This window comes from Hesperophylax consimilis, chromosome 30 (genome assembly GCF_061612785.1).
Source record: "Hesperophylax consimilis isolate HC1 chromosome 30, BYU_Hcon_1.0, whole genome shotgun sequence".
NCBI lineage: Eukaryota > Metazoa > Arthropoda > Insecta > Trichoptera > Limnephilidae > Hesperophylax > Hesperophylax consimilis.
Genome location: NC_142865.1, coordinates 17,176,435 through 17,195,504, shown reverse-complemented (window position 1 = coordinate 17,195,504; position 19,070 = coordinate 17,176,435). Strand labels below are relative to the sequence as shown.

The following is a 19,070-nucleotide window of genomic DNA, read 5'->3' as shown; positions in this document are numbered from 1 at the left end:
ACAGTAACAAGGGCTGTCAACCGGCTCTGTCTACTACCCGTTGACCAGACAACATAATCATCGTCATCAGCATCATCATCATCTCTGTCACCTTAGTGACTTTCCTACAATAACTTCTCCAGTGAATTCCTCTAAAAACTTTCTCCAGTGAAATTTATGCAATGACTCTCCAGTGACATTCTCCACAGTGAACTTTACTTTCATCGACTTCATTATGATTTTGTTAACAAACTTAGTTTGTCAAAGCCGGGAGTATGTTGCGTGTCGTATCTTGTGATTGTCCTTTTTTATTTAACTTTATTCAAGCCTAAACTCTTTCACTTTTTCATTTTATAATCTCGATGTGTAGAGCCTTTTACATTATCTTTTTCTGTCTGTGCCACCTTTTATATTAAATCTTTTTGTCTATGGCACGTCATAGTGTAATATTGTCATTAATTTCGCATCTATAATATCTTGTGTCTGTATTCACGTCAAATATTAGTGTTTTGTTTTATATAGTTTGTTGTGATCGAGATCTTTTGTTTTGATTCTGATTAGCATTGAATTTTACATTACCAGTATCATCCAACTCTCGCTTCTCTCTCTCGGTTTAATGTCTACCCTCTTCTGTGTAACATATTAAACATATCAACAAAAACACAAGTGTTTTTAATGAGAAGCGAACCTCCATCTATCTCAACGGCAAGCCAATCCTTGTCGTGATACGAAAGAAGCCTACACAAGCCGATCAGCCTTACAAACTGACTGGAGGCTTCCGGACTCCACACGAGGACGCTGCTCAACATCTATTGACAAAATGTGATATCATAGCTTCAAACCTTTTTTTATCATAATCGTTTGTGAAGATCATATAAAATTAAACAGTTACTTGCAATATATTTTACTTGACGTTAACAACATTTGCCAACAATCAAATAGCCTCTTATAGTATTCGAAAGCATAATCATCACATCATGGTTTACCAGGTAACGACAAAACCGCAATGAACGACTGTCTTTTATAATTTTAACGTGAGTTTTAAATCACATAGAGCGCTCGCGAATAAACGTACGTCAGTTGCCTGGACTTACCTATCATAGTTTTAAGGCGGACGGCGCACATCAAGAAATCATCAAATTGTATGTAGCCATCTCTGGAACCGTATCTGAAACAAAAAGATTATTTTAAGACGATGCGTAGAAATGCACAATCAAGTCTTTTTCAAGCAAGTTCAAGCCCAGAAAAAATAATGTATCAAGCCTATAAAAACTGCTCAAAAGTTCAAAATCTCCTACTAACGAAATTATTTTCGGTTATGATTTTATTACATCTGATGTGGCAAAACAAGTTATTTATAAAATTATCATAAAACATTGAAATATTTGTGCCTGAACGTCTGCAAAATAATATAAAAGCCTCTTTTTGGCGATGTTTTTTTCTTGCATAAATCAAAACAGGCGGGTGGTCTTAAGCGGGAATTTAAACCTTATCGCCATCTACACAAAGGGTGTTATTGTTAGCGGCTCGATACAAAATTTTACACGACGTAGTGCATCGCCTTAGATGTAATGTAAACATTTAGTTATAATTTAGCCTAAGCCCAAAAAGCATAAACTCGCTATTTCCTACGCTGCATAATTCCATAGTGTACAAGACTAATAATAATCAAGATACATCAGTGGAAACCTATTATTGGTTGTATTTTACATTACTTATGTCGCTATACATTATAAAATATAATAACTGTTGGTTTTCCAAATAAAACAAAATAAAAATAAAGACGAAAGGGTAAAGTATTCCCAGAGAAGGAGCTTGTGTGCATGTCATCAACGATCGTATTTTTCCTTTTTCCATATACATATTGTAAGAAAAGGAAAAAGACAGAAGATACTGAAATGATGATGTCACATACGACCTCTCTCTTGAACTAGTACAGTTTGGACAGCCTTGGGCATCAGGTGTTGCCCTGTGGACCTAAAGGTACCACCTATGCATAACGTAGGCACACAGGCTGTGGAATCATAGTTTACGAGGCAGTGAGAACTCAGGCTGTCTCTCGGTGGGGTCATGTAAGAGATTTATGGGCATTCCTCGTGTCGACCGATCGTCACTCAAGTAGCGATGAGTCGTTCATGGACAACACAATTGAGCTAGCATTTTTTAGTGAGCCATATTCATACGACTCCCGATAAAACATACGCGAGCTCAATTGAGCAGTTAATCTTTTTCATCAGGAGATATTTTATAAAATAGCACCATTAAAATTATCCACGTATTAATTGTTATTACATACTCAAAGACGAGAATGGTGTCTGACAGTCCGATATCTGGACTTGGACATATGTACCTACACCTACTAATTAACTAGCATCTTATTTTCCTCGTGGTACAAGAGTACCAACATTCGTTCGATCATTCATAAGTTTACGTTGGGAGCTGGGAGCCGTAGCGAGGGAGCAAAGTATTCTCATTGCTCATACTCTCTGAGCTCACGGCTCCCGTTCAATTGGCTCGTTGTTCAAAAGAAATTTACGGATATTATCCCTGGCTATACCCATCTATTTATAGGCGACCGGATAAATCATCAAAATGATAATTCATCACATTTTTAAAAAGTTATATAAAGTCATGGAAAGTGATAAAACAAAAACTTTTTTAACTGGGTTAAGTAGGTTAGGTTAGGTTAGGTTAAAAAAAAAAAAATTTTGACGGCCGGCATAGTCCAGTGGTAACGCATTGGACTGCCATTCCGAAGGTCGCGGGTTCGAACCCGGCGTGCGCAAATAAATTTTATTTGATTAATTTGTGTTATTTCACAATTAATTCATTAAAATAATATATAGTATATTTGCGGCACGTTCCAGAGTGGAAGATACTACCAGTATCGCCCTGGTGTAAGACAACCATTCAGAATTGAAACGTTGCTCCAAATGGCTTTAGCCGTGTTTAGTGACTAGATCTGAATAGCCAGGTACTTCCCTACCTTCCTCTTTCCCTTCCCCACTTACCTTCAGCCTCACAACATCCCCCAATTGGGGATGCCATAGTCTCACTGGCTCCAGACGGGAGCAGTTGGGACTCTTGTGAGGTATTCACTATAAAAAAAAAAAAGACTTTAAATCACTTTTTAAATGTGTGTTGAATAATCACTGTGTTGAGTTATGATGGAACCCTATTTATATTATGGTCATGACCAATTACCACTCCTTAGAGACACAGAGATATTGTTCTGATTAAATATTTCTTTCTTTTACTAAACGGTTACATATCTAACAATGAGATTCTGGCTCAAATAAATTTATTTGTACCAGAGTCTCACTCTCGAGGACATCGCCATAACCACCTTTGCTGCAGAACGAGTCGCGCCAATTTGATCATGAACTCACCCTTGGAGAGAGCCACGTTCTTCCTAAATGTAGTTGATCAAAAGATCAATATGTTTTTCATTTCCTACAACGCACTTATAAGAAATTATTATTAGCAATAATTAGTCTCCTGAAATATCCATACAAATTGAAAATATCTCCAGAGTAAAAATAAATGCCGCCGACGGGAATTGAACCCACGCCTTCTGATTTCCGGTCAGGTGTGCTGGACCACTGAGCCACATCTGCTTATTTCCAACATGCCAAATAATTCAATATGTACTAGTACTTCAATCAACAATTACTGCTTATTATATTTTTTCATCTGTAAACAACAAACTTTATTTTTATTTTTACTCGGGAGATATTTTCAATTTGAATGGATATTTCAGGAGACTAATTATTGCTTATAATAATTTGTTATCCTTTGTGCTATGCATAAAAAACCTTGTCTTATAAACTTAGTTTATCATTATAAAAAAATAATAAAGCATCTATAAGGTTTTTGGCACTGCAAATACATAGTATAAACGGTAAAATTATAACGACCTAAACCCAATCTGTAATGTTATAAAAAATTGTACAAATTGAATTAAATAAATAAATTGACTTGACTCTTTGAGCAGTACGAAAAAATAGAGCTCCCGCTCTTAATAAAATGAGTCATGATTCATCGCTGCGCTCAAGTTTCCACCTATCTTCTGGAGTAAGAACTACTGTTTTCGGGACTTCAGGTGGCAGACGACATCATCGTGCAAAGTTCAGTGTTGCAATGTCTCGCCTGATATTTGGCAGGGTTATATTTGCAAGTAAGGCAACATTAGATGAACAAGACTAGCATAGGATTTATAGATGAGTGAATATTTTAATCCATTTTTATTCTCCGATTGAACTCCCAACAACAAACCGCCACTGATTGTTGTTTAACTTTGATGAAATGCCCCCAACATAGCTGATAAACTGTTTATCTAGGCCTAAATTTAGCCATGACCATGCTATGAAGAAAACTGTGACCGTCTTTTGCACAAGGAGGTGGTGATAATCTTCTTACCTGTGGGCCAAGATGTTGAGGATGTGATTGTTGAGGGTGTAGCCGGCGGAGTGCAAAGCATCACGCAGCTGGGAAGCCGGGATCTGGCCGGTACCCTGAGGGTCATATAATCTGAAGACGGCCTGAAAAATATATTATGGTTAGTGGGAATATTTATATATTTATTTAGTTGTGTTCACCATAAAACGGTTATGCAATAATATATTACGGAAAAGATTACAAATTTCAGGTACATGTAAGTATAAAAAGGTTACGGGGGCAGTTTTACTATTTTGTGACATGTGTGGTTATCTTGGTGTACTAATAAAAGTCTCAGTTTATTTTTAATTAGAACGTTTGTTGAAGGAAACACAATAGCGCGTTTATTCACAGAATAATACGAGAAAGCACTATAATATTTTGGCGCGGAATGCGGGCTACTAACTAGGTCAAGGTTACGAGTTTGACGTTTCACCGCTGTCTGAATATTGAATACTCGCTGCGTCGGGCCTATTTATATAGCCAAGCCGACGGCGGTAGTAACTTCGCAAGACAGCTGGTAAACTGGAGGTTACTAGTTCAATATTGATCCTTCGATCGTGCTGGGAGTACGCCTAGGCAATAGGCTAGAACCTTCTAGCGAATGCGTGAAATGTACCTAGTCAAACTCGCAAAGTATTGTCATAGGTAGCTCGCTTGGACTTCGCGGGTGGGTAGCTCGTAGACAGCCGGCAGTAGGTATTGTTTACCTTGCGCAATTAATTGTGCCTATCAAAATGTCTCGAGATTTCGTAGCCCATGCATTCTAAACCGGTCGGCTTTCTGGAACACTCTAGCAGTATCGATCGCTACACAAGCATAAAAAAAAAGTTGCTGAACTGTCTGAATGTGATGTTGAAAATGTCGATGGTCAATGCAGAAGCATTTGAGTTGCTCTGTTGATTGGCGCATTCTGATGGGCAGAAACCCTCGCTTTCAGAGCATAAAAAAGTGGTAGTATACTTGTTAGGCACATAATATAACAAAGCCTCTTTCAAAATAGTTGGAATAAGTATCGTTCCCACCACAAGGGAGGAATGGGACACGGTTCCAGGCCCTACCCACAAACGGGAACTAATCTGGTTCACAGATGCGTCCAAGATGGGGAGGGCCGGGGTATGTTTACAGGGTTCGAGGAGGGAACTCAGTATACCTCTAAGAACACATTTCACTGTATTTCAAGGTGAGATGGAGGCCAACTTAGCTTGTGCACAGGAGAACATACGTATCGGGAACAGGAATAAGGCATATGCTCTGATAGTCAGGCAGCCCTAATGGCACTGGAAAGTAACCGATGCGATTCCAGACTGGTGATGGAATGCAGGACCATTCTTGAAGAACTTGCTACCATCAATAAAATAACCCTGATCTGGGTACCAGGAAATAAAGGATTGAGGGCAATGAGCGGGCTGATGGACTAGCAAGGAAAGGGGCGAAAGCACCACTTGCGGGATCCAAGCCTGCCGTAGGAGAAGCAGCTTGCCACACTAAAATACGTATTGAAAGGTGGGTCAAATCCCGGCACTGGGAGGAATGGGAAAGGGCACCCGGAATGAGGCAGTCCAAAGTACTCATAAACGGACCAGACCCAAGGCGAACCAGACAACTACTCAATATGGACAGTGCACTCACTGAGGGAACTGGTAGGATTACTATCGGGACACTGCCATCTCAGGAGACACATGCATTTGTTGGGAGTGGAAAACACCAACAGATGTAGGAAATGTGAAGAGGATGAAGAGACTCCAATTTAGCTTTGGTTCCAATATCCCGCCCTGTTGGGAACAAGGCTTAGATACCCGGGAAGACACATTGTAGAACTAGAAGACATAGCCACATATCCAATGACACCCCTGACTTAACTTTATAAAACGGACCAGATTACTGTTAAAGGAATGATGTATATTCTCTCGTGTACATGTAATGCAAAGCCTCTTTTGTACTTATTCTATTTCTAGTATGTGGTTTTGTTCATAAAGGGCCCAAATAATGGAGCTATATTCCAGGATACTGCGAACAAGTACTTCGTATGAATATGGTATATATCAAAACGTATATTGTTGAAATTTATTATTCGTTATCACCACAACTTGTTCAAGATACCACACGACAGACCAGATGTTCTAGAGCATGACAAGAAGAACGGTGCTATTGAATGAAATTTCTAAAACAATAAATATATTTAAATTACAGTTAACCTCAAAACTTTTTGTACACCTATCTTCTCAAATGTAAATATGAGAAATCTTGCACTGATGGATGAGTTCCTTGATAGCCCTGTATACACAGTGTGGTCGTAGCGTTCAAAGCAGTACCCAACCAACAAAATAAAATTTGCAGTCAAAAGGGAAAACAAAATCAATTATGACCGTAATGATCAGAGGCTGTCCTTGGTATGTACATTTTTGCATTGCATTGCTTGTCTTCAGTCTTCACATAACTTACGAGGACATCTGTGCCCCACTCATCGATATAAGAAAGTACGCTCCAGACATAATTCCCGCCAGGACATTATTTGAGCTACCTTCTAGTACAAGATTCCAGCGCAAACCCGAAAGTGCAAACGAGTCGTGCATATTTCGTTAGGCACAAAACTTTGTTATACCATACTACACGGGGAAAGCATCAGGCGGTACCAAAACAGCTCGGTCCACCGAAACGGTGACATGAGCGAACAGATTACGCTCATAATGGCAAATCACACGTTGGAGCAGTGCAGATATATAATTCATCTTGCACACTATCGATTCATTATCAATTATTTCACGAAAACACATTAAATGTGTAGGCCATAAGAATAATTTGCAATATGAAATCACAAATAAAAGAAGAAAAAAAAAATGGCAACCCAAGATATTGCCATGAGATCAACTACAACATTATTCCACAAAAGTGTCTCGACGAGTAAAAAAAATTCTTATTAATATTTTTTCTAGACAAGTACTACTTTCCTACATCCGTCAGCTTCTTAGCTTTGCTGTCTTTCTAGTTTAAAACATAATGCTGCATATACATTTGCGTACCGAAACGCGAGCCGATACTCGAATTATGGGAAAGGAACGAAGCAACTTCAAGCGGCGTTTTGGGCCATTCACTTTTGCTTCGTTCGGTTCCCATAATTTAAGGTTCGGCTAGCGTTTCGGTTCGCCGGTTTCGTTTCGGTTTTCAGTCTAGGTACATGCAGCATAAGATGTCAGTTTTCTCCCTATATTTCCATGAATTAAACCGCACTCTGTTATTTTGAAAAAATAGCACGTACAACATTCTTTCACAAATATCTTTAAAATGCTGCCACACTCCGAAATAGTCTTTCGTTACAATTGTCCATACATTAAAAGATGCATAATAACACACCTGCCATTCTGTCACCTCAGTTGGACAAGGTTCTAAATGCCAGTTTTTCTAACGAACTAACTAACCATAACGCCGTTTCCCGCAGGGGTCGGCAGAGAGGATGGACCGCCAAACAACTCGGTCTTGGTACACACTCCTTGCTTCATTCACATTCATACATCGTCTGATACATACTCTTCTATTATTCTGACTCTTGACATGGCCCGACTCGAGTATCTGATTCACTTGATGTTCACTTGATTCACCATGTCTTCCTCGGGCGTCACCGACTTCTGCTACCATTCGCATTTGCATCATACATCCTCCTTACACTCCTTTCTTCGCTCATTCGCTCTACATGCCCAAACCATCTAAGCGTCCCTTTCTTAATCTTACTAATTAGCTTGCTTTTTGTTTGGCTTCTCAGTGTCAGGACGGAGCTATGCGCTAAATAAACCAAATTCAACATTAAAAAAAAATTAATGACTCACCTTCCATTTGCGAATGTCCACCCAGAGAGTCTTGAACTCCTCGAAACCGAGTTTCCCGGAGCCATCGTTGTCCAGCATCGCCACCATGGAGCGGCACACATCCTTGGAGAAGCCCTGGCCTCGGGTTTCTGCACGGGACACACAAAAAATACACTGTCAGCTTATAGTTCATACACAAATCAACACTATGTACATATATTATATGCACGCTGAGAAATACAAGATAGAGTTTTGTAAGATTGGAAAAGACAGTAATAAAATTGTGATTTGTGTATTGTCATAGTGCTTTTCTTATAAATAATAATGTAATTTATCATACTTAGGTGCTAAATACATGGTGCACAGAAACTAGTGGTATAAGCAAGAAACTGATGAACCTACATCTCATTTGAAGTCGATTTTGTGGTATAGTATTTTCGATTTGAGTCGTATTATCAGCTGTTTATTGTCTTTTAACACGCGTCGAAGCCTATACCCGGCTCCAAAAGTATTTTTAATCCTCCAGTCGTTGTCTAGTTTATACCACTAGATTCCAAACACTGTGTATATACATAATAATGGGAAAAAAATCATTCTTTACTGTTTTAACATAATAATTATTAATTTATGAAGGTAGGTACTAGATTTTTGAAATTTTAATAATTTAGCTGCGTGTAATAATGAATGACAAGTGCTGGAACTGTTTAATCAAGGCATAAAAAATAAAACGCAATGGTTGAAGAATCTACAAGAATGAAGCAATTGTTAAAAATAACTGCCACTATTTATTGAAGATGAAATTGAAGAAAAATGGAAAGTGCCATTAAAGAATCTGTGATAGTTCGAGCTACAAGACACAGATGGCTCTAGTGTAGACAGATCTAGGTTATAGACTTATCCAACAGATGTCGGTAGTGTATAGGTTTGCCCCTCTATCTTCAGAACGGAGGTGGACTAACAGTTAGATTTCTAGCAGCAGAGAGATTTTGAGAGCTTAATAGAGATGATGTTAACTTCCAGGCCGTCCTTACACTTATTCCTGATTATAAGAGTCCTTAACAAAGACACAGTGTTTTGTTGTGTTCAGTGTTCTAGCACAACATGGCATGAGAACAGGAATAGTGCTATTGAATGAAAGTTCTAAAACAATAGATTTAATTACCCTTTAAGCCAGTCATACTCAACCTGCGGCCCGCCAAGCTATTTTGTGCGGCCCTCAATACATTTAATATCAGGAACATGGTTTACAAAATCTGGCATTCTATATCACGTTAATTTGAGATTAATTGCGACTTTGACGTACAGACATTGAAACCGAAGAGGATAGACGTTGTTGTGTCAACAACACATCTGGTATAAGAGTGTTGCTACTGCACATGCAAGATTTATCTCCAAAAAACAAAGATATGACAGACCAATATGCGCGCAAATAATTTTGCTCGTGACGTGGCAACACATATTTTTGACAGCTCCAAAGTTAAATGCGTCACATTCACAGTGTTGCCAAAAAAACGGGGGTGTGGGTTTCATGATATTTTTTGTCATACCAGTGTTGTGGGGAATCACGTATGATGTTTTTGGCTGTGCGGAATTTTTTTTTCAGCAAAGTTCTGTAACCCCCCCCCCATGGATTTCAAATATTTTGTGTGGGGAGCGCTCATTTTTAATTTTTTTTTGTGGGGAATTACGTTTTACAGAAATTCTATAACAAACCCCCCCCATGTATTTCGAATAATAAAAGGGGTAATCAAGCTCACATAGAATATTTGTGGGGAATATGTGGGCAGAATTTATGCGAGTTCATTAGAATTACTGCAACTGAAATTCGGCTACATTAGGCTACTTAATGTTTGAAAAACGGCGACATTAGGCCAAGATCCGTTGGCAACACTGACCAGGTATATTGCGCCCCGCGTAGCTTTACAAACATATGAATGTGGCCCGCAGAAGAAAAAGGTTGAGTATCATTGCTTTAAGCCTTAAAACTTCTTAGAATATTAATTAAGAACTCTTATAATCTATAAATGGATAATTAATCTGTTGCACAACAATAAAAAAAAAAACTAAATAAATTTGTTAAAAAAGTAGAGAATATATTGTTTATCCATTATTATTGCATATAAACTAGAACATAAAATAAAATGATAATGATATTACATGAAGCGATACTTATTTTTAATTAATTTCTACACAAAATCTCTGTAGGGTTATACAAGTGGATTAAACGCTATTGATATATATATTTTTTCAAAATCGGATTGAAAACTTTTTTGGTCGAGGTCAGGGACTATTACACCCCTGGTATAGGGGAGTTCTTCAGATCAATTATTATAAATTTTGTGTAAAAATATAGAGCAATGTGTACATATATTTTTATGTATGTGTGCGTATTAGTAGAAATGAAAGAAAAAATATATTTTGATAATGAAGACGTAAAAAAAATATTGAAAAACAATAATAATTAAGATTTCAATTATTATTGTTAGAATTTCTTCAATTTAAAGTAACCGATAAAATGTCACTTCATTTACAAATTAAAAATAAAATATTTTTGTTCTGAAGATAATGATGTTTTAGTGTAATATGAATTATATCTGAACCTAAAAAGCAAAAATGTGGGAACCAACTTTTAAAAATTTGTAGAAATAGGGTATTTTTACTGTTTTTTAAATTTCGAAAAAATTACAGCAATTAAGGTATATTTATTTTATTTTTATGTTGACGAATAAATGTCCCTCCAAAACGAAATCTTTCTTTTTACTCTTTAGGCCCCGTAGTAAGCGTTCAAGGATGGTTTGAAAGGGGGATATGTAAATACAAATGTTAGAGGGAGCGCGCTAATATTAAAAAACGATAATAATTGAGCAAAAATGCTGAAAATATTTAATAAAATACGACTTATTTGAAATAGAGCAAAAATCTCTCGAAAAAAGCTTTAGTTGCATTTAAAGATACACTGTGAATTTTTCATGCCTACAACATATTAAATAACTGAACAAAACGTCTTTTAAATAATTTTCAAAACTTAGTTTGCGATTTTTTTCTATCGAGGGTATTTCATATAATTAATGTTTCTACATAACAAATGTATAGATATTATCTTCAAACTTAAAAACTTGATATGAATCGGTAATTGGGAATTAGGGGGTGCTGATGTCACGCAGGGCGACGTTGCTGACAGCCGTCTTACCAGACATTGGCGTTTTCTATGTCATAATGACGTTGTAGCCAGTTGAAACCGTTTTGGAACGTGCAGTTTTAAATCGTTTTTGAAATCGATAATCATGAATGATTCGTCATTAATAATCATTCCTATGATAATCATAATCAGAAAAATAAATCAGAAAATACCCCATTATTTGAGCAAATTATTTACCAAAGTTCCTTTCTTGAAAACTTATGTCAATTGTACTTATCATATTTTGCTTTGTAGGTACAGATTAATGAAATTTTTTTACATATTTAGCTTAAAAACTACAAACTTAAATTAAAATAAATATACCAAAGACACTTTTAAGACTCCTAGACAGCAGACCTAATGAAATGGATTATCTGCTCAAGAAGTAATTTCAGAATAAGGAAAAATTGAGCTTACTTCGAGTACGTGGACTTGCCACACCGGTACAGATTTGGCTTTTCAGTGATAACGTAATATGGGATGACTTTTGAATCGGGGACGACTTTGAACATAACGAATATCTGCATAATTCTCGCTACCAGTCCGAAATTACTCGCTTCTTTTTAATATTTTATTTTGGACACAATGATACTTCGAAAATAAGTGTGAAATTAGTTGGTTTCTAGTTATATGTAAACATATTGATAATTGAATTAAATTGTGAATCTGTTTATAAATTATATAAATTTCTCAACAAATATAATATAAAATCTTGAATATTAGCATTCTGTTTACAATTTCTTTTAGGATTGGCGTATTCTTGTAACAGGCTTATAATAATGGTATTAAAGTAAATTTTTTTAAACATATATTTCAATAGTTTATTGAAATAAATATTACATCAAATTTTCCGTCGCAAATGAATTTATAAAAAACGTTATTTAGTTTCAAAGTTGAAAATTGACAAAAGTCACCTCATTTTACGGTACTATAGTCTCGACTCGATATGGTTGATTTACATTAGTCAAGCAACTGTGCGGTTCGGATTAAAATATCACAGCGGGTACCTATTTAAAGTCCTCTTTCGGACAAGCAGACGAAATCACCAAAAAAAACCTTCAGATTTACAAAATGAAAACTCAAAAACGTCTTTGGAATATTTTTTATATCATATTATTAAAACAGAATTTACCTAATGGGATACTTGTGGATGCAAAATAAATTAATATTTTTTTTATAAAAATACTTTAAAATAGTCTAAAGAAAATTAAATTCATAGGGGAATCAAATAATAAAAACAAATTAATATTAAAGTACTTACCTTGCACAGCTTATCTAATACATAAATATACATGTAAATAATGAAAACTTTAAAACACTTGGACAATACATAAACCACAATTTTTTAACTGTTTAAAAATCGTTGAAATAATTGGGGACACATTGTTAATATATAAAATCGGTAAAAAAAAAACTTAAAATTAATAATTTGAAACTAAAATTAGTATTAAAAAATGCACATTCAATTTTAATTCATACAAAAAATTCATTCTTTCTTCACAAGCGATAAATGTAATAATCAGATTTTTCAAGTTTCTTTCCAATAAGTATTATGAAATTTCATTCTCAAGACTAAAATAATTTTTTAAACGAAGCACATAAAAATATATATTTATGCATCTATGGCGCTGTGTTTTTTCTCTATGGAATTAATTATTCTTCATTAGAATTTTGTTTTAGACTATAAGACAGAATATCATCTGTTTTTGTCATATTCGAAGCAGCAAAACCTCTCAAACTGTGAGTTCTGGCATCATGAAATACACAAGCTTTCCTGAATTTTAGTGCAACACAAACCATTAACTGCTCGCTTACTCTTAACAGTGTAATTTCCATCATGAGCCGTGGAGCTTTGAATATCTATTTGACTGAAAAGAATAGACCATATTTTATTTCAGAAAACGTGTTGGCTAGTGAAGTTTTCGCTAATAAGTAAATTAATATTTATTGTTTGTTTCATATTTTTCAACTGCTCAGCAAGAAAAATGACTTCATAGCATTTTTTCCTTTTTTGAAATGAACCCAGAATTTCTATTTACTGCCCACAACTTATCTTTGATTCAGTAAAAAAAAGGCTGCTAAAAATTAATTACCTATAAAATATTTATTAAATTTAAGCAGATAAAATATTTAAAACAAACCTGCACGAAAAAACCATTTCTTTAACCCTTACCTTTTAGAATGAGCTGTCAGTTTTCGAATACATTCAAACCTCAATTCCATAGATTTCTCCAACCGCAGACGTGTAATGTTGCCAGTGATGGAAAACACCACATCTTCCATTAAGTCCATTACCTAAAGGGGGTTTGTTGTATGGAAAGGTTTTTGAGGGGTATTGTGATTTTTTTGGATTTGTAGAGGGATTATGAGTTTGTTAGTTATTATGAACAAATAATTTAAATTTTTTTACCATTATTGTTACAAATTGATATAAAACATTCAAATTTGTTATTTTGAAAAGTTTTTATAGTGATTTTTATGACATTTTGTCCAGTTTGTGGTGTAGTTGTGACCACACACGACTCCGGTGTTGGAGACATGTTTAAAAACATAGTTTTCAAACCATCAACATTTTCAGTTTAAATGCGAAACGATAAAATATTTTTTTCTGAATACTAGCAACACAAACGGAATCTCTCGTGGTGAATACATTCAATTTCGCCGTGAAAGACCACCATTGAAATACGATTTTTTTTTGGTTTAAATTACTTTTAAGACAGGTACTTCCCAACCTTCCTCTTGCCTATCTCCTATCCCTCCCAACTACCATCAGCTTCACAGAACACCCCAAATCCGAGATGCCATAGTCCCATTGATTATGGGGCAGTGAAAAAAAACATTGACTTTAGTCAATTTATGCTTCAAAAGGGTAAAAGCACATAAAACTCATGGAAATTTACATTAACAAAATCTACCGTCAACCTAACATACCCCAAATTAGGGATGCCTTAGTACCACTGAGTCTGGACATTGAAAAAAAAATGACCTTACTCAGCTCAAAATTTAACTTGTGAGAAATATTGTAAATTGTTTTTTTGTCCCTATGTTTTCACTATAGCATCTTATTTTGCCAGTACCTGGCTGTGTCAGGTGCACCCCCTCTGGACCCTGCTGACCGGCCACCTGCTCCAAGTCTATCCCAAACTCCTTGCAGACGGGCGCGCAAAGGGAACAGACCAACTGCTCGAGGAATCCCCTCTCCTGTTGGGGTGGTCCGCCATTTTGAAGAGGTGGGGCAACATTACCGCCGCCGCCTTGACCCAACTCTGGGATTTTACCATTTTTTTAACACGAGGTTTTCATTTTATTGTTAACGAGAGAGATTTTAAAGATTTTATTTGAATTTAATAGATAATTTTTTATGAAGATTGTGTTTTAAGGGGTTATTTGTTCAGAGTTATTTTTTATTGAAAGTAATTTGGAGGGTGTTTTGACAGTGTTTTTATGTATTTTTATTATTATAAGATGTGTGTAGTTTGGGATAATTGATCGACGAATTGCGGATAATTTACATTTGAAGTATTTTAATTTTGGAGAATGTTGATATTGATTATTATTACATAGTTTTTAGATTATTTGCAAGTTTATATAATTAATGCAAATTGATGGTTAATATCACAATGAGTCATGACGAGTATGGTAGGATTTTGCACATTGGCAAAATATTTTTTTAATAATAAATTAAAACATATATTATTTTGCAAGCAGAAGATATTTAATTATTATGTTAATTTATGATGGAAGGAAGTGTGTTTTGAGTGGGAATGGATTTTGGTGGACAGGTAGTGGAAGAAAAAAGAATTCCTAATATGAGTGAAGGGCACTAAATGAATTTGTATTATGGTCACATTAAGGTATTTGATCGCTGCGCGAGAATTTATGTGTTAAATATTGCTGACATACAACCAAAACTGAATAACTAACAAAATAAACACGTCACACGAGAGCCCAACATTTGTATGTCACATGAGAATGGGTCGTTTCTTTAGTTCAATAGCTTCGTTCTTTAGATCAATAGCTCGGCCTTTGTGTTACATGTTCTCCAAAAGACCCTTTACACAGCATCCCCAAAGACGATATAGGCCCTAAAAGGAATTATTTTCCTCGAGGCATCCAGTGTAGAGTTAAAGTTGAAAAAAGAGTGTTTTATTGAATTATTGGTTAGCAATTTGAAAGATGTGATACCTAACTGTATTGTGATACCTATCTGCTAAATAATTGAAAAGCATTCAAATAAGAGTTGCTTTTCATTCAACATCAAAATGTTGACATCAATGTGGTTCAGTTTTTAATATTTACTATACATGAATGATGTGCAACGGGAAAAAAATATTTTCTTAAAATTACATTCTTTTTGAATATGGAAAAAAATATATTCTTAAAATTACATTCTTTTTGAATATGGAAAATATATTCTTGAAATTACATTCTTTTTGAATATGGAAAAAAAAATATTTTAAAACATTGGAAACATGTGTATAAAAATATGTCCATACAAAATAACCAAAAAATAAGGAACTGAATCGAGCAGTTATTAACGTCACTAGTTCACGAGGTCCCTTCAAGACCCGCATTAATAAATCCCTTCCTACAGCATCTAACTTAACCCGCCTCACAACGCTGCCCAACTGGTTGACGATTTAGTTCCACTATCTTTATACTGTACAGAAAGAGGTGCTCTTGTGAGATGTCAGAAAAAAAAAAAATTAAATATGTTTGTGCTCGCAAAACTCGAAAAGTATTCGACCGATATCGCTGAAAATTTCAAAGTTTGTTCTTATTAGTTCCGGGAGTGTTTAGAGAGTGATGTGAATGGTATAAGAAGTCGGGGACGCCCTAACGCAATATTTCTGCACCAGAATGATATACGGAGTGGAATTAAAGTCGATGTAATGTAGTTTTTTAACAGTAACATTGTGGTATACAGTAGTGAATGATGGAAGGAGTCGGAGACGCCCGAGTAAGACAATAGCAAAGCATTGCGGGATCCACCAGTACTAATTAAATCAAACACTATTTTTTAATGGTCATCGAGGGACAGTTAACTATACAGTTTGTTGACAATGCCTTTGGAAGGCGAAGTTCCTGTCATGGGTAAAAATAACCACAATATACTCAATAAGCTTGATAAAAAATTTAAATGCAGTTCTACTTAATAAACAAAAAAAAAACAATAAACTACATTATCAGCGAATCACTAATATTATCACTATTAGCACAACTAATATCATTTGGAAAAAGTAATAAAAAACACAATTTTATTGATTTTTGATGTTATGAAATTTTGGTTGTATGTCAATGATATCAGAGGGGCGTTTCCGGTTTCAATTTCTATATAAGGATAAGGAATTGTCCTTAACACTAAACTTAACGACTTTAGGAGCTTTCTGGTTCAATTTAAAATAAGGAATTGACTGCGATTACCAGTTCTCGCAGATTACAGTGAAAAAGTCGTTATTTTTAAGGTTAAGGGTAAACGTAATGTACGTTACTGTCTACGTGTTCATAGATGGCGTTAATTTAATTATTTTATGAAATACACCTTTTGTAAGTTATGCTTTAAAATATTAACACACTTTGATCGGGTTATTTTTTCGCCGGCTGACCGCTGAAAACGGGCGAAAATAAAGGTCCCGCGCGAATTTGTGTAATTTGTTTTAAATCGCTATATCTTCTTAAATAATGGAAATATTTCAATAAAATTTTCTACATACTAACTCAGCATACCCAAGCTATAAAATTTCTAGCCGAAAACCAAGTATTATTTCTAATGCAACATAATAAATCGAAAACAAAGTCATTGTTGTGTCATTAGGGCTCAATTTTTTAAGTATAAACTAGGTTTCAATTTAATAAAATTACAAATTATTATATTTTCACCAAGCCCAAATCATTATAAAAACAAAAACAATTGCCACTTCTCTAGTATCGTCAAAGTAACACATTATTACCCATTGAAATACCACGTGTACAATTGCTCCTCGCACGGTACAGCGGACCAAAACCATCGGAACATGCTAATAATATTGGTTATTTTTTCAAATGAAATTTAAAATAATCACTTACGGTAGAATGCTTCTCGTATTGCTCACGTAATATTGTTTATTGTTTTTCACCATACACTATTAGGTTTTAGTTTCTAACCACTTTTATCTAATCAGTTTCAGTTCACGTCTAAAAATTGTTCATCTAATATTTGGATACGGTGTGATACTTAGTGAAACATTCCCCCCTATGAAGAGGGACGTCGCAAAATTGACACATATAACTCGTCAGACCTTTCGTTTTGTGCGCAGAACACACGCGACATTGTCTCTGGGGATATTTCTTTTTACCGCCGGTGACAATTTTTATCGCTTTATGTTTTTTCGTGTCCATTGATAATCTCCCTGGAGGATCTTTTTTCAAGACTTTCCTTTGTAATTGTGAAGTGGATGGTCTCGGTTCCTCAAAATTTGCATCAGTTTCAGAAATCTCGGTCATTATCCAATATTTGGCAACATTAAGTAAAAATTGTTTATAAGTCAGTCTTTTGGTTGCATTCAAGGCCTTGTAAACTTTGTAGGAATTAAACAGAGCACAATTCAATAAATACATCACAGCTCTCTTAGTCCATTTTTTGGTTCTTCTTATTATTGAGTAATACGAAAGATACTGATCTGCACGATCAACTCCTTTCATATATTTGTTATACTCAATAACACTCTGTGGTTTCCAGATTCGTAGTTTCGTCTTCCAATCGATATTGCCGCTTTCAAGTATGATCGAAGAATGTATAGTTGAAATCATTCTGACGTCCCTCTTAGATTTCCAAATTTGCAATAACACATCATTTTTTCGACGGAAAATACTTTGGCCTGGATTGAGTTTTACGTTTTTAAGGCATTCGGGAAAACCTCGATTAATTCGCATTGTTCCGCACGTTCTTATTTTATGTTTCAACAACACTTCACTAGTTTTAACGCTATTATAGTAATTGTCCATATATACATGATGCCACAAATTTAGGTATGGATTAAGCAATGTTTCAACTGTATCTATTAGTCGCTTTCCTTGCCCACAGTATATTTCCAAATTGCAAATATATCCCGTAGGGGCTTCACTAACCATTCGCACGAGAATACCATATCTAATTATTTTTGACGCATTGTATACTTTAAATGCTAGCCTTCCCCGCCACGGTATGATGCTTTCATCTAGAGAAAGCTCCCTTTGAGGCTTGTAAACAGAATTCAATTTTGGGATGAGATATGTCAAAACGGGTCGAATTTTTTCAAGGCGGTCGCTGGAATCGGTAATGTTTTGGTTATTTGAAAAGTGCCAAGATCTCCAAATTTGATTGAAACGATCACGGCTCATTGTTTTTGAAAATATGGGCGTCTCGATACATTGGTCTGAAGACCAATAATCTTGTCTCGTAGTTTTTTGCACTTGACCCATAAGCAGAATCAATCCTAACATTTTTTTCATATCTGGAATGTTTATGGGCTTCCACTTGATGGATTTGTTCGTTTGTTTGAATCTTGATTCATTTTGAGCATGGTAACGATTGCTTTCTTCTACCATCATTTCAAACAAATCATTTCCAATAAATAGTTCTACTACTTGCATAATACTTTTGGAATCAGCTGGTGTTACGCAAACACCAGGATGACCTAAAAATGATTCGATAT

The 19,070-nt window shown here is 35.3% G+C and overlaps 1 protein-coding gene across 4 annotated transcripts in view; it reads right to left on the bottom strand.

The window, feature by feature from the left end:
* The window catches only part of CalpA (calpain A), a 148,729-nt gene that overhangs the window by 14,432 nt on the left and 115,227 nt on the right, over positions 1 to 19,070 (bottom strand). For 3 of the 4 annotated variants that reach the window (XR_016305126.1, XM_089649501.1, XM_089649502.1), the window contains exons 14-17: positions 14,475 to 14,663; positions 8,241 to 8,368; positions 4,399 to 4,520; positions 1,074 to 1,147 (exon numbers count right to left, since the gene is read on the bottom strand). Coding sequence is in view for 3 of the 4 variants with exons in the window: in XM_089649501.1 (XP_089505627.1) it covers positions 1,074 to 1,147; positions 4,399 to 4,520; positions 8,241 to 8,368; positions 14,475 to 14,663 (513 nt within the window). In the remaining variant the exon portion in view is untranslated. The remainder of the gene's footprint in view (positions 1 to 1,073; positions 1,148 to 4,398; positions 4,521 to 8,240; positions 8,369 to 14,474; positions 14,664 to 19,070) is intronic. The other variant, XM_089649503.1, reaches the window with a different exon arrangement.